Source organism: Natator depressus, chromosome 20 (genome assembly GCF_965152275.1).
Source record: "Natator depressus isolate rNatDep1 chromosome 20, rNatDep2.hap1, whole genome shotgun sequence".
Classification (NCBI taxonomy): Eukaryota; Metazoa; Chordata; order Testudines; family Cheloniidae; genus Natator; species Natator depressus.
In genome coordinates this window covers 25,366,636-25,382,773 of record NC_134253.1, presented here as the reverse complement: position 1 = coordinate 25,382,773, position 16,138 = coordinate 25,366,636, and the positions used below count along the sequence as shown (strand labels likewise).

Genomic DNA, 16,138 nt, shown 5'->3' with positions numbered 1-16,138 from the left:
GCAAGAAGGGAACTTCAGGCTCCGTACCTGCAAGGTGCTGGTGGCCTCCTCACTCCCTGAGATCCAGGCAAACGGAGGGTGCTCAGCAAAAACACAGGATTAGACCCGTCACGATGAAGGTCTCTACTGGCCCTAGTATAGGGCTGCTGCTTTGTTTCCCATTCATCTGTGGGCTCGCTGCCACCAGCCCCAGCTGGGCTCCTACACCTGCTAAGAACTGCAGGAAACTGCTTTGCACGTGAACTGGAAACACAGATGCCAGATTCCCATTCTCCCAGCACCCCACACAGAGCGGAAGGGTCGGATTCTGATCTCTGCAATGCTGGCATGAATCCTGAGTAAACTCCACTGGAGTTGATGGGATTGGGCTGGGGTAAGGGAAAGCAGAAGCTGGCCCAAGGATTTGACACAGAATCGTGTTTCCTCCTCGATACCAGACACTTGATGGTGGGTTTGTGTTTCCCCGGAGCTCTTATATATCCTGATTTCCTTTCAGAGGGAACTCCAAGTACCACTACTACGGCCTCCGCATCAAAGCCAACTCACCACTGCTACGCCTGATGGAGGATCAGCAGCACCTGGCCATGAGGCAGCAGCCCTTCTCCCAGAAGCAAAGGTAGGAGGCAGCATGGTGTAGAGCCGCTCGGGTACCCACGTATGCTCCTGTGCACCCAGCTGGAGCAGTCCTGTCTGGATCCACCATCAGTCACTGGTGACTACAGACACAGGGGGCAGCTGCTCTGTCTGAAGTGCCTGGATGGGAAATCCCCTGTGACACCTTTCCGTGCCCATGGGATCTCATGGCACAAGCACTCATACAACGACCTTCCCAGGTGCCACGTTTCCCGGCCTCGTCCGCAGGCCCACAGCTCTGTCAGCACCTGACCTTTGGCTCCTCCGCTTTTCAGACTCAAGCCCATTCAGAAGATGGAGGGGATGACCAACGGGGCGGCAGTGGGCCAGCAGCCGGGGTCCGGGCTGTCTGACATCAGTGCTCAAGTGCAGCAGTATCAGCAGTTCCTGGGTGAGAACTGGCGGTAGAGTACGGGGAGGGGGCTGGGACAGGAATTCATTCGGTCAATGGAAGGCAAGAGAGCGTCGTTTCCTGTCCTGCTCTCTCTTGGGGGGGAGGGAGCTGGGACCGGTCAGCGCTTAGAGGCTGATGCTCATGAGACAGTTGTATCAGACTCGGTGGGGTCCTCACAATGGAGCCGCTGCATTGCCAGCGAGGCACTTACCAGCGCACCCTGATGAATTAGAGATCAGTTCTGTTCACGTCCTACATTTCAACCCAGGGGACTGAGGGGAACACAGAGTTCCAGGGCATGAGGATCAGCAAAGGGGCCGTTTGCCTCTAGCTCGCGAAATCACATCTGGGACCGGCCAGTAGTGGTCAAATCATTGCTATCCCATGAGGGCATGAAATGGCCCGTTTATGTGCGTCTCCATCACAGACATCACCACTGCCGCTTTCACGGATGACGTGTGGTTGGCAGCGTCAGCAAAGAGGCCAGGGACTGAATGGGCCCCAGAGTCCAAACTCCTCTCTCAGACCAGGAAAGCTGGAGATACTGAGCTAAACCCTGGTGGCCGTACCTAGCCAAAGACCCATTGAAACCAATGGGCATTAAGCTTAGTAAGGCCCTCAAAGGCAGTCACGTTATTGTTCTGTCCTCACATTGGCTTGATGTCATCTTCCTCCCCATAGATGCATCACGGACCCTCTCCGAGTTCTCTGAGATAGACCTACAAGGGAAACCTCTGCCCGACGGCATTGGGGCAGAGGATGTGAAGGCCTTCCAGCTGCTCTATCGAGAGCATTGTGAGGTATGGGGCCACCTGCAGAATGGGGCAATCTCCCCGGGAAGCACTGGCAACAGGGCATAGACCTTCTCGCCTCATGGCGACTGGTTTAAATCCAGCACAGGCTGGGAGGGACAGACCTTGTTCCCATTGGGTGGCCTGCATGAAATTTTTCCATCAAACTTGTTTTTCAATGGAAAATTGGAGGGGGGAGTGTCTACTTTGTGTAGGAAACTAAGCACCCAAAAAAACAACCTTACATCCTGTATCAGGGCAGGACTCACCCCTGCGGCACCTCCTGCTGGTCATCCAGGGAATTAGCATTTCCAGCCTCCAGAGCACCCTCTACAGGCTGGTGTCCCGCTTGCCGCTGGGCCAGAGTCCCTCCTGGACCCCAGTGCCCCTTTCAGGCCGGGGTGCTGCCCCCTGGCAGTACCCCCACAGATCTGGTCTTCCCTCCCCAGTGAGCCCCCACCCTCTATCCCCACCTCACCTCAGTCTTTGGCCACTGCCAGTCATCAACTAGCCCCCGTTCCCTGGGGCAGACTGCAGTGTAAGTGCTACTCATGACCAGCAAGGGGGATTTAGACCTGCTGCTTCTGCCTACCCTTGGGCTGCCCTCTGCAACCCCAGTACCTTTCTTTTGCCTTTAACAAGGCCTGCAGCCTCGGGGGTTTCCAGGCCAAAGCTCCCCAGCTCCTCTGGCCTTCTCCCAGCCCTACTCCAGTCTTAGTACCCTGCTTAGCTCCTAGCAGCCAGGTCCATCTCCCTCCACAGCATGAGAAACAGTGTGTTTGCTCCTGGCCCACTGCCCTCTTATAAGGGCCAGCTGGGCCCTGATTGGTGCGTGGCCGTATCCGTGGCTGGTTCCCCAATCAGCTGCGGCTTGCTGCTTTTCCTAGCAGCAGCCCTCTCGCTGCCTCAGCCCTCTCCCAGGGCTGATTTCAAGCCCTTCAGGGCAGCAGCGGGTGGCCACCTCGCTACACATCCCTATGCCACTGCAGTCCCTCATGTTCCCATTCTCCTCTGTGGGCTGTGCTTCCATGTTGTACTACATTTCCCATGATGCACCTTTGTCTCTCCTTTCCAGAGAGGTGATTGTGCATATTGAGTTTCCCTGGCCATGGTGCATCATGGGACATGTTGTCTATGCTGGGGAGCCTGGCTCATACAGGACATAAGGCAACTGTTCTCCTCTATGGGCTGGACTCACCAGTATTTTCCATGATGCACCACCTCCTCCAAAAGGTGAGTCTGTAATACACCATGGGGGATGTAGCCCGACACGAGAGCCCGGCCTATAGAGGACAATGGGAACATGAAGGTGCTGAACTACAGTTCCCACAAGGCCCTTCAGCAGAATTTCCATATCAAAACTTCTAGGTTTTTGGTCAAAATATTTTAATTTTCGGGTGAGGAAAAAAAAAATCTAAATTTTCCACTAAAAATGTAGACTTTTTTTTTTGCTTTCATCAGTGTTTCTTGCCTCAGTTTCCCCTCCTGGATCCCTGAATAGCTCACCCAGTCCATGTCCTTTTGAAACATTCCCCTTCTGGAGCAGGATCCAGTTTATTTAGGCCATACAGACATTGGTCTTCCAGGCCCAACCCCAGATCAGAGTTTCTCTCCTTGAATCAGGAGTCCTCCCACCCTCCTTCCCAGAGCTGTGTTCTGGTCAAACAGTCCCTTAATTCCCTGCAGGAACCAGTCTTGATCCCTGTCACACTCACCTGCAACTGTTTCCTTAGACAAGCTGCAGTTTCCCCAGCTTCTCAAGAAGCTTAGTCTGTTTAGCTTAACAAAGAGACGGGGAAGGGGTGACCTGATCACAGTCTATAAGTACCTCCCTGGGGAGCAGAGGTTGGATAATAGAGGGCTTGTCAATCTAGCAGCCCAAGGTCAAATACAATCCAATGGCTGGAGGTTGAAGCTAGACAAATGCAGAGTGGGAATAAGGTGCACACTTAACAGTTGGAACGACTTACCCAGGGCTGTGGTGGATTCTCTGTTGCTGGCAAGTTTTAAACCAAGCAGGGGTGTTTATCTAACAGATCTGCTCTGGGAATTTTCTTCAGGGAAGTTCTCTGGCCTGAGTTATGCCGGTGGTCAGACCAGATGATCCCAGTGGTCCCTTTAGGTCTTGGAATCCATTGATTCTTCTGCCTAGCTAGAGTTCTAAGATCTCCCTCAGACCTTACATCCCTAGGCCTGGCCTGAGTTAGTCACATGATCTTCCAGTCACATGACCAAAATCATTCTCCCAGCTGGGAACCCGTGAGCTGATCTGTCACAGGTGGGACTGAGGCTCCATTTCCCCTTAACGGGCAAGCCACCCCATGACTGTCTTCCTTCAGGGAGATAGTGGTACCGTTCTGCCCCTTTAAAATTCCTCCAGCCCTGCGAGGTGACTTCCACTGAGCTCCTATACAAATCTAGCTGCTCCTGTCTGGCAGCACAGGGGATTTTAAAGGGCCAGGGCTGTGTTAATACAGATGGATGATTGGCCCCATTGTGTGAGGTTCCCGCTGGTCTTCTTCATCTCAGGCCCCGACATGCAGCTGCTCCTCCTGGGGTGTGCCCTGAAGGGAACATCTTAGGAGGACCAGGGCAGAAGACTGGGGACAAGGGATCACTCACCTCATAGCTACTGACCCATGGCCTACACCAGCGCTGACCCTCCAGCTCCTTCTCCTCAGGCCATCGTGGACGTGATGATAAACCTGCAGTTCACTCTGGTGGAGACCTTATGGAAGACCTTCTGGAGGTACAACTTGAATCAGCCCAGTGAAGCCACCCCCATAGCAGTGTGAGTACCCGTGAACTGTGCCTCTCTTCCCTGCCATGGCAGCAGGGGCTGGGGTGAGCTGGCCCTCGCTGGGGCACTGCCCCAGCCCCTCTGCAGTGTTTGGCCCTCGGTCTTTGCAGAATTAAAGATTCAGTTCAGGAAAAGGTTGGTTTCTGCCCCTTTAATGGTGTATGTGGCAGGGGCTGGGGGGAGGGAGACTGCCTGAGTCTGCAGCTAGCACCTAGGAGAGGTGTGAACCACTCCATTCAGCACCCCCGGAGATAGCTGAACCCCCAGATGACTGCTTAGCATCATCGCGCTAACTCCTTTCCTGCTGAGCATTTTGGCAAAACCAGCTAGCTAATGCGGTTGAGCCAGTGCTGTGGAATTAGGGGCAGCTCTTTGCAGTCAAGAGATGCTGGGGTGGGAAAGAAGAAAGAGGCAAGTCAGACCCTCTCCATCACCCAAAACCCCCTCCCCAATCTCTCTACTTCCAACTGCTAAATGCTCCTGCTTCCCTGAGTGCAGCTGAGCGTTGTCCAGAATAATTCCTAGCTTGTGCATAGCACCTTTCATTGGTAGACCTCAAAGCTCTTTTCAAGGGAGGGCGGTATCATTTGCCCCATGTTACAGATGGGGAAACTGAGGCACAAGGGGGGCAGTGACTTGCCCAAGAGCATTTAGCAGGCCAATGGTAGAGCTAGGAATAGAACCCTGAACCCCAGTCCAGTGCACTAACCACTAGGCCGACAGAGCTGCTCTGTAGAGTTTCTAGACTGCTGTCCAACCTAGAAGGCCTGACTGTAGGACCTAGTTCTAGCGTGGGTATGAAGCACACGGGGCCTCGGCTGTCGTGTTTCTGGGGTGAACTGATATGTGGTTCTTATATGCACTAACTGGGGCAAACGTGTCTGTCTAGTCACGATGAAGCAGAGAAGCGTCTCCCAAAGAACTGCCTGGTGATACTGTCCAAATACGAACCTGTCCTGAAATGGACAAAGGACTGTGACAACATGCTGTACCAGGGGCTGGTGGAGATCCTCATCCCCGACGTTCTCCGGCCCATTCCCAGTAAGTGCGGCAGCACCACAGGGCTGTGTTAGAGCGGCCTGGCCTGGCTCCTTGCGCTGACCCCACAGGGCTGTGGGCTTGGACACTGGTCCCAGGGTCACCACACTAGAGTTGTGATGGCACCTGCACAACACAGCTGATCCTGCCCCCTCCTATACAGGATGTCTTCCCATCTGTAGATCTCAAAGCACTGTACAAAAGAAGTTAGTGTCATCATCTTCATTTAACAGATGGGGAAACTGAAGCACTGAGTGGGGTGGCAACTTGCCCACGGTCACCCGTAGGCCAGTAACAGAGCCAGGAATTGAACCCAGGTCTCCTGAGGCCTAGGCCTAGACCTGTGCTCTATCCTCTAAGGCACACTGCCTCACCTGGTCAGGTTTCATGCTCCAGGTCCAGCTGCTGTCCCCTAGGGTTAGATTTTGAAGCCACAGTCGGCCGGGTGGATGCTGGGATCTTCCCAGTGCCATGCCAGGGAAAGGGCTCCTCTTCCTAGCTCTGAGCAGCTGACCAATGAGTGGCTGTGTGAGGGTCTCACTGCCCCTCTCTATCCCAGGTGCCTTGACGCAAGCGATCCGAAATTTCGCAAAGAGTTTGGAAAGCTGGTTAACCAACGCAATGATGAATATTCCTGAAGAGATGGTCCGAGTGAAGGTGAGATGTGGGAGGGGCGTGGGGGGGGTTGGCTGGGACCCAGACCTCGGCAGTGTGACTCCTGAGCAGCGCCAGGCTCTGGTCTCTAGTCTCTGTGATCCTTGGACTGCATTGTAGCGTGATCTGTGGCTCTGTGCCCCTTGGACAATGCTGGGCAGTGATTTCTGGCTCTTGGTCGGTATCAGATCCAGCTCTCAGTCCCAGCTACCCTAAGGCAGTGCCCAACCGTGGGGCATGCTGTCTGTTCTGTAGCTAGGCCCTGTGTGTGGAACCTGCCCGTGCTCTGGGGGTTTGAACCCTGTCTGTCCCCCAGGTGGCAGCAGCAAGTGCCTTTGCCCAGACTCTGCGTCGATACACCTCCCTGAACCACCTCGCCCAGGCCGCCCGGGCCGTATTACAGAATACGGCCCAGATCAACCAGATGCTGAGCGACCTCAATCGGGTGGACTTTGCAAACGTCCAGGTAACAGAATCCCTCCTCCCCTGGCCAATTGCACTAGGAGCCATTTTTTGGTGCTTGCCTGTCTGCCCCCAGCACTGTGCAGGCAGGAACCCCCTGGGCTGGGTCAGAGCTGCCGACCCACCTGCCAGCATAGCTCAGAGGGAGCTGAGTGAAGTGAGCTGGGCCTTCGGCTTCTCTCATCCTCTGCAGTGGGTACAGCTGGTAGGTGATCCCTAGGAGACTGGCCCAGACTCTCTGTGCCCATGAAGCCTGGAGTCATGCTGAGTGCCCTGGGGGACTGACCAGTAACACAGCAGTCGACCCAGAACACACTGTTTTCAGAACCCTTTGGCATCAGCCTCTTATCCCAATGCCATGGTAACGGGGCAGCATGGTCTAGTGGTTAGAGCAGGGGACTGGGGTTTAGGTCCTCTGAATTCTAGGCCCAGCTCCATCCCGGGGCCCTGGGCCTGTCACCTCTCTGCGCCCTCTGGAAAATGCGGATAAGGACACTTTGCTGCCTAAGCAACAGGTTGTGAATCCTAATGATCTAGACCCAAATTCTCTGAAGCTCCCTCTACTGCTGGATGCCAAATTTGAGTCACCTCTGGTCTGCTGGTTAGAGGTGCCACACGCCAGCCATTCTCATTGGTGTCGGGGGGGCCGCAGGTGCCTGGGGCACCCCCGACAGAGGCTGGCTTATCGTACGCCCCAGGGGCTCCTTCCATTCCTCCCTGTGCGCCACCCTCCCATTGGGTCTGCTAAGCTGAGGCCAGGGACTCCCTGTGTCCCTCTTCCAGTTCCCCCCAGCTCCCGAGGGTTCTGCCCATTGGCAGTGGAACATTCCTGGGGACTCCGAACTCCCCACGTTCCAGGCAAATGGAGCTGGCCCCTCAGGGCCTCGCAAGCAGCGATAACTTCCTGGAGGTCACAGTGTGGACGGGGCTGAGCTCACAGGGCTGGAGCCACATTTGGGATGTGACTTCTCCAGTGCCCAGCCCTGGCCCTATCCCTCGGCCGCGTTGCTCCCCTCTCTGAAGGTGCTGATGTCCCTGTCGTTCCCCCCGCCCACAGGAGCAGGCCTCGTGGGTGTGCCGCTGTGAGGACCGCGTGGTGCAGCGCCTGGAGCAGGATTTCAAGCTGACCCTGCAGCAGCAGAATTCCCTGGAGCAGTGGGCAGTGTGGCTGGATGGGGTGGTCACCCAGGTCCTCAAGCCCCACCAGGGCAGCTCCAGCTTCCCCAAGGCTGCCAAGCTTTTCCTCCTCAAGTGGTCCTTCTACAGGTACGTTCCTGCCCTCCCCCGCTCCCAGTCTGGGACTGGATGATTGATCGAGAGGGAGGGGTAACCCCAGAGCCGGGCTCTCTTTCCACAGCTCCATGGTAATCCGGGATCTGACCCTGAGGAGCGCTGCCAGCTTCGGCTCCTTCCATCTCATCCGGCTCCTCTATGACGAGTACATGTACTACCTGATAGAGCACCGAGTGGCCCAGGCCAAGGGAGAGACCCCCATCGCTGTCATGGGAGAGGTGGGTGCTGCTCCGTCAATGCTTCACGGGGAGATCTCCGAGCAGGGGGCTCTGTAATCCAGCAGACAAGGCAGAACCAGACCCCCATGGCTGGGAGCCAAAGATGGACAAATTCAGACTGGAAAGAAGGGGCAAATTTTTAACCGGGAGGGGAATTAACCATTGGACCAGCTGCCCTGGCACCCGGTGGAGTGTCCATCACTTGCCCTCTTTCAGTCGGCACGGGCTGTCTTTCGGAAACTTCGCTGTAGCTCAGCAGGATCCCAGGGCAGGGCTGTGGTACCGGAGGTCAGAATGGTCCTTTCTGGCTGTCAGATCTATTCATCCCATCCCCCCAAAACCCAGGGGCGCTGGGCAGCACCCGCTTAATAAAGGGAAACTGCCATGACTCAGTGCTGGGTTCCTGCGCCAGGATTTATGGGGCCGGATCAGGTCAAACTCGACATGAGAAAGGGCTGGAGAATTTCATCCTGGCTGGGAATGCTGCTGACAGTGCAGGTGCAGAGAGGGCTAAGGCGACTGCAAACATCTGGGTTCAGGAAGGAATTCCACCCCCTAGAGCATTAGGTCAGCTGCTCTGTGGGGTGGCGGGGCCCTTCCTCTGAGGCACTAGTATACCCTGCCTTTCCACACTAAGAACTAGATGGGCCAAATCAAGTGAAGCTGAGATGGGGACACCAGCCGAGATGGGCCCTTGCTCCGATCTAGTGCAGCGGGGAGGCGGGGTTACCAGGCGAGATGGCTCCGATCCAGTGCAGCGGGGAGGCAGGGTTACCAGGTGAGAGGGGCCCTAGCTCTGATCCAGTGCAGCGGGTAGGGCTGATGCCCTGGACTAGACTATCCTGTACAAGAAATGTGTTTCTCTGAAGTCCTGGTGCCCCCTTGTCAGAGGAGAAGGTGGAGGTGTCCATTGCAATGGAGGGGAAAGAGAGGGGATGCTGGTCCCCCCAACCCATGTGCTATTGTCTTGCTCTGTGGTGGGGAGGGGTTTAAGCGCCTGCGGGGCTGGGGGCTCTGAGTGCTCATCCTTGTTTGTCTTTTCCAGTTTGCTAACCTGACGAGCTCCTTGAATTCGCTGGACCCAGACAAAGGTAACTGCCCACCTGCCACGTCTCTCTCCGAATGGGGCCATTGCCTTTAAGCTGCCAAGAGCCACAGTTCCCGGCAGTCCAGCTCGCTCGGTCCAGCAGCAGACGCCACCAGGGCCCTGAACCAAAAAATTCAACCCCCCCATATCAAGTCCCCTCCAGCCCTGCCGCAGAGGGGCTTCAGAGGAGACGCAGGCTCCTTCTTGGAGCCAGGAGCCCAGCTCCCCATCACACTAATGCATGGGTCCATGTGGAGATCTGCCACAGCCATGGGACGATGGAATAGTTAGGAGGGACTGCCCTGATTGGTCAGGACCGGGAGAGGGAGTGTGGCCATGAGGGGTGAGGCCAGGACCACAGAAATCCAGGGATTAGGGCACAGAAAGTCCAGCGCCCAGATACTCAGCACCCTCCCTCTCTCATTCCTGATCTCTTTGACTCAGACGAGGAGGAGGAGGACGAGGAGGAGAGCGACGACGAGATGCAGCAGGAGATTTCCCTCAACTCCAATGACTCCACCAGCCTGACAGCCGAGCCCCTGGAACCCCCCTCCAAGCTCTCACGGACGGACTCCAGGGGGATCTTTGTGCAAGCCCTGCCTTCCAGCTAGAGGCCAGAGAGACGCCTGCGTGGGCCTGGAGTCAGAACCACCCAGCCAGAGCTGAGTCCTGTGTCCCAGTTCCTCCCGGCTGCTGCCTAGCGATAAAGATGAGCTATTTCTTGTCTCCAAGTGGTATGCAAAGCGCTTTCATTTCCAACCCCTGCCCCCAGCCGAGCTCCGGGCTAGGCCCCGCTCCCTGTCACGGGTGCTTTGTGGGCTGCAGAAGGCTTGTGCAGTGAGGGCACCCATTAGGAGGGAGGCGAAGTAAGATGCCATTTAACACCACTTCCGCCCCTTGCCCCTGCTCTGACCCCACAGGCCGGTTGGCTCCTGCAGGGCTGCTCTCCTGCCATGTGGGGCAGCAGCTCCCTCCCCAGCCAGGCTGCTAGGCTCCAGCTTCGCTGCTTTCCCAGATCTGGCAGAGAGCATCCTAGAACTTCTTAACCCATCCAGCCGCAGGCGCCCCTCACCTGCCAGCCCCTATTAGCTGTCAGAGCCGCGTTCCAGCGGGACAGTTCACTTGGACTCTCACCCAGGCAGTGATTGGACCAGCCCCCCTGTCTGCATGGGCCCAGGCTGTCCGCACGGGCCAGTCCCTTTTGAACCATCCCCGTGGGAAGGCACCAAGCCAAGCACAGAGTCCTCCCACCAGCAAACCCCTTGCACAGACAGTCTGGCTCCCAACTGGTCCAGTCACAGCTCCCTCCGGCCAGGGAAAATAGGGAAAGCCAGTGTCAGTGGACGGGGTGCGGCTAGGTATGGCTCAGCGAGAGCAGGGGTAGCGTCCTTTAAAGGCTTTTCCCAGGCCCAGCAGGGACGAGAGCTGCACAATCAAAAGGACGTGTCCCCTCGTTTTTTAGTGGCTAAGGGACTAGTGCAGGGGAGCCCCCAGCAGGGCTTGTGGGGCTGGCCATGCTAGCCCCTGGCTGACAGCAGAGGTCATTTATAAATGACTCCCATTGGCAAAGGCAGCGTGGCCAGCTCTGTGTCATCAGAGCGCTCAGCTCCAGCTCCAGGGCCCAGCCCCTTTGCTACCTGCAGTGCTCGGCGCTGCCCTCTCTCACCCGTCGGCCTGCCTGCACAGGGCTGAAATCAGGAGTCCGGGTCAGCTCCAGCCTGCTCTGTGTGGCCTCAGGGGTCGCTCGCCATACAGGGGACGTGCAGCAGAACCCACGTGCCTTAGGGAACATGCATTTGTTGTGCCATTTGCATCAGGTGCCGAAGCATCCTCAGGCTGCCGGAGAAGCCCCGGCCAGGAGGCTCCTTAGAGAATAGGCTGGGGCAGGGGAGATGGACGGGGGATAAGCAGATATTTCTCCTCTCGGCCGCAGTGGGGGATTACATCACAGAACTGGTGGAACTGGCAAAGCCATGGCCAGAAGACCAGCGGGCCCCTTAGTGGGCCCCAACCTGACTGAGGTGGGCGAGAGCATGAGCCATGGCAAAGCTGCCCTGGCAGTGATCATGTCGGGGATCACTGAGTCTGTCACTGCCTCCTGGGGAGTTGGCTCTGGGGGGTTACATACCCCCCCCAACCCCCATCTGCACAATCCCTCCCAGCTTCGTTTTCCTCTTCGCTAAACAGTTTGGTACAGCTTGGAATCTCCTTCCCCCTTCCACACATCACTCCGCCAGTTGGTCCTGCGGGTTCCAGGAACTGGGGGGGTGGGAGGGGACAACGTCCTTTCCCCCTGGCCTATTTCATTCCTGGTCTTGGATCTCTTCTCTCTCTTGTGTATTTTCTCCCCTCTTGGGATCTCAGCCCTCAACATTCCCATCCTTACACAGAAGCTGTTCTCCCAGCATCCCTGCTTAAATCCTGCCTGGTCGACCCAGTGAGCTCTGGCTGCTCGTGCTAACGGGTGTCCAAGATCCAGTGTCTTTGCAACCAGCAGCCCCGTCTGGGCCTCCTGCTCTTTGTCTTCCCAGCCGGCAGGCAGGACCTGGAGGAATACGAGTCTCCCGAGAGCAGAGCTGTTTCACGGGCAGTTCTTCACTCACAGCACCGCTGGCTACTTGCGATGGTTACACTGCAGCTTTGTCTGCAGTGTAGCCCTAGAGCTTGTGCCCTGCCTGCTCTCTGCCCACGGTCCTAGCTCTTCATCCCACGAAGTGGCCACGAGACCTGGAGACCTTCTCCCCCAGGAATCCCCTGGCAAGTCCAGCTGCTGCCAAAGCTCCAGCTCTCCCTCCGGGCCTGCATGTGACAGGCAGGGCCATGCGATGGCTGGCTCCAGGGAGTGGCCGCTCGGCCACATGGCACACAGCCTCCTGGCTCTGCCCTGTATGCCAGTCTGTGTTGTGGGCCGTGTTGCCCCTGCTGCTAGTGTTCTTTGCACCTGGCACTGCCTTACCAGCTGCACCCCTGCTTGGCGCTGCTGGGCTGGCAGCTGGTGCATCGCAGCTCCGTACACTTGGCCAGTGTACTTGGTTATACTGGGAGCCTCTTACATACTGGGGGCCTCTTAGCCTCCTCCACAGCACCCCATTGCGCACCGTCCTGGACGGACGCTCTGATCTTCAGGCAGCCGGCCCGGCCCGGCCCGGCCTTTCCTATTCCCCTTTTTGCTGCGGCCCGCGAAGTCCCAGGGACAGACCTAGGATACCAGGCCAAGCAAACTGCTCCCAGTTTGGGGCAGCCTACCGTGCTGACAGCAAGCCACAGGGGCAGCTGGAGCATCGATCTCCGCTCTGGCTGTAGGATAAGGGGCTCAGGCATGAGCTGGGCTGTAAAGGGAGGGGTTCTGAGGAGCAGCATTGCAGGACCTGGGGGCAGTTTAAAATGCCTGAATCCCTACACGGGGGGCTTCCTGGCAATCGTATTCATCCCCAGATCTTGACCTACCCCCTGAAATCTCCCCCCAAGATCGTAAGGTGACCTCTGACATTGTCTCCATAGAGAAGACTCAGGTGGCTGGAGGGTCTGAATAAGAGACTTGTCCCTGCCCTCGAGACATACTGTGGGTTTAGAGCTCATCAGGCAGACAGCTGGCTGGCTCTGCCGTTCTCTGGCATTTCTGAATCAGCCGGGGCCATGGATTCCTGCAGATCCAGCCCCCGTGGGCAGGGCTCATCCTGGCAGCGTGTCAGGTTCGCAGGAGCTGCAGGGAGAGCGAGCGTCTCAAGCAGCAGGCGCACCAGTGAGCCCCTGGTGCTCCCCTTGTTCATTCCCACATGGGGTAAGAAATTGGGTCTCCGCTAACCTCCCTCAAGGGCAGGGCATTTCTACTTGGAGGTCCAGGAGAGCTGTGGAAGGCTGGGGCCTCCCGCAGTGACCCACAGCCCCCGGCAGGGACTCCCCCCGCCAGCCACCACCCCAGCAATGCCAGGGCAAAGAGGGGGAGTGAATCCGGACAAGGCATCAGCAAGGTCTCAGCCGATTAGGGTGGAGCGAGGCTATGGCAGGGGGCAGTGCCCCAGCAATCGGCTGGCCCGGGATGGTGGGTGGGGAAGCAGCATTTTCCCCTTGGCAGTTCTCCCGGGGGTGGGGGCTTCAGCAGCCTGGGGAGGCTACACTATGTCCCTTGCTTTCCCCCAGCCAGTCAGAGCGAGGGGCTGTGTTCTGGCTGGGGTTTTGGGGATTGGAATAAGGGAAGTTTCCCTGCACCCCCACCCTCTGCTCTTCTCACCCTGCTCCCCCATGGCTCATCAGGAGTCCAACCCTCCAAGCCATCTCCTGTGAGTGCACAGAGCAGAGCACCCCCTGCTGTCCCATCTGCACAGCTCGGAGCACAGACCTTGCCTAATTAGCTAGCTGAATGCAGCTGGCTTTGAATTTCCCTGGACTCCGATTGCAGCCGGTTCTCTGCCCTTTTCCAGGTACCTGGCTTTATGTTCCTCTGTGTTGCTGTTTTAATTGGCATGGCAAGGCAGGATGGCTCCTTTTGCCCGGGTAACAGGAACCCACTCATTGTCCAAGTGCAATTCCAGCTGGGTGCTGCACTGCTTTCGACAAGGGCTCTTCCATAGGAGAGTCTCCGCCTCCAAAGGACCTGCACCGGGGCCCAAGCAGACACAGCGCCCAGCACCTTCCCCGCCTGCAGGAGCTGCTGGCTACTGAGCATGCTCAGTGTCTCCAAGGCAGGGCCCTACCCAGGTGCCAAATCCCCCCACCCCCCTTCACAGAATAGTGTTGAAACCCCCACAGGTGATTTGCTAAGAACTGACCCAGGCTGTAGCTCCCAGTCCTGCAGGGCTAGGGCAGGGGACACAGCGAGGCCCATTCACTCCCCCCTAGTGGAGAGAATGAGGATAACGGAGCTCAACACCCCTTCTTCTGGCCACCAGCCCAGCCTCACTTCGATCCCAGCCACTTTCCATGGTGCCAGGCCACCGCCGGCGCGTCTCACAGCAAAGCGTCCTTGCCGCTTGTCTGGGTCTTCTACAGCTTCCCCCTCAGCTAGCAAGATGTCCCCATGTTTCCCACTGCAAACCCCGCAAGAGGGGACTCGCCCCTCCCACTGTGAAAACGGCTAACGTCAACACAGAGTTCTCATGCCCACCTGGGACGCTGACTGTCACCTGCCAGAGCTCAGAGCCACTGCGAGCTTTAGACCAGCCTGGGGCAAGCGAAGATGTATTTCACACCCCCGCAGGGGCTAGAGCATCATAGCCACCACTGGAGAAACATCCACCAGCTCTGGCGGCCCTGGTCCAGCAGCTGGAAGGGAGGCAGCAGCCACCAAAAACGTCAAGAAATAGGTAGTTTGACTTTTGTTTGCTTCCAGCCAAAGCATTAGGACAATACGATGGCAGCTGTGCCCCACCCCCTCCGCAATTTAGTTCCCATCTGGCTTTGGCTTTAGGAACATTCAAGTCCTGTCCAGTCACATTGCAATTCAGACTTGTGGCATGAGCCCTCTGCTAAAAGCTACCTGCCCTCCCCCTCCTGCGCTGCACCCCCACAGAGCAGGACGGCCAGAGACACGATCTTGCCTTTCTTTTGAGTTGCTGCCTTATAAAAATACCCTCTCCCACAGATTAGTTTCTGGGCTGGCTGGGAGACAATTGAGCCCAAGGTCAGTCAGTGGGCAGGTCTGTGATCTTGCTTATCCCCTGGCTTTGCTCTGAGAGAACAGATCAAAATTCTCCTTGGCATCCCTCCTCTACGCTAGTAACCAAGAGCCCATCAGTCAGTCAGTCTCGGCTACTCTCCAGAAACCAAGCTCTACTCTACCGGGTTGTAATTGAATATTAGATATTCTAGTTTTAAAGAGGAAAAGAAATCTGTGCTTTTGTATGTAATGACTAATCCTTACTCTATAAACCACTTAAATATTGTGAGATTGGTGAAGCTATAAATTACTTGATATTTTTGGGTTTTTTCCAACCATCATGGCCTTATTTGTTCACTTTTTCCAGTGGTTTAAACCTGTGAGATAGATGTTTATTGCAAAAATCTACATATTGTATAAAATATATATTTTGTGTCAATCTTCTGTGCAGCAGCCGCAGCCGTGGGCTGCGCTGCAGCCTTCACGTGGAGTGTGAAGAGCTTTTGTAGGTGTCCCGGCCCAGGAGATGGGCAGTGCCTGTGATCGGATGATGTAGACGTGTGTAGTCTAGAGTGCAAACGCTGTTTTCTACCTTTTGTAGTTCTTTCTTAAGAGAAATAAATTCAGCCGTGTTCTTTGCCTCCGGTGCCACTTGGTTATTGGCAGCGGGAGCCGTTTGCCTGGACCGCGCTCAGGAAGCTTCCAGCTGTGCTGCGGGTGAATGCATCTCGCTCATCCGGGAAAGCATGGCCTAGTCCCATGGTGCTCAGCACACCTGGAAGGTCGCTCCACACCGTCCTCCATGTACAGACACACCTGCTAGATGAGTGTGGTACTTTTCAAAACACATCGGTGGTACTCGTATAGCCCCCATCACTGCAGTATCTCTAAGGTATTTATCCTCTCAGCACCTCTGCGGGCAGGGCAGGGTTATTCTCTCCATTGTACAGAGGGAAACTGAGGCACAGAGACCAAGTGACTGGCCCACAGCCACACAAGGAATTAAGTCCCAGGCTAGCACCCAAATCACCTGACCACTGGGTTTAAATCCCTGGACTACTCTGAAAATCTCAGCTGACATGACTCCACTCAGGTCTGTGGTGGAGCTGGGAAGTGACCCCAGAGCTGTGCGACAGGTGCACTCCAGGGCCAGGCACCCTCCCCTGCGCCCG

The 16,138-nt window shown here is 56.5% G+C and overlaps 1 protein-coding gene across 2 annotated transcripts in view; it reads left to right on the top strand.

Moving 5' to 3' along the window:
• The window catches only part of RFX1 (regulatory factor X1), a 51,679-nt gene extending 36,088 nt beyond the window's left edge, over window positions 1-15,591 (top strand). Inside the window, exons 11-21 of one of the 2 annotated variants that reach the window (XM_074935642.1) lie at window positions 497-616; window positions 909-1,024; window positions 1,709-1,827; window positions 4,500-4,609; window positions 5,508-5,659; window positions 6,216-6,313; window positions 6,627-6,776; window positions 7,830-8,038; window positions 8,130-8,283; window positions 9,329-9,374; window positions 9,815-15,591. In XM_074935642.1, the coding sequence (XP_074791743.1) occupies window positions 497-616; window positions 909-1,024; window positions 1,709-1,827; window positions 4,500-4,609; window positions 5,508-5,659; window positions 6,216-6,313; window positions 6,627-6,776; window positions 7,830-8,038; window positions 8,130-8,283; window positions 9,329-9,374; window positions 9,815-9,981 (1,441 nt within the window). In that variant the 3' untranslated portion in view covers window positions 9,982-15,591. The remainder of the gene's footprint in view (window positions 1-496; window positions 617-908; window positions 1,025-1,708; window positions 1,828-4,499; window positions 4,610-5,507; window positions 5,660-6,215; window positions 6,314-6,626; window positions 6,777-7,829; window positions 8,039-8,129; window positions 8,284-9,328; window positions 9,375-9,814) is intronic. The other variant, XM_074935643.1, reaches the window with a different exon arrangement.
• The last annotated feature ends 547 nt before the right edge of the window (window positions 15,592-16,138 follow it).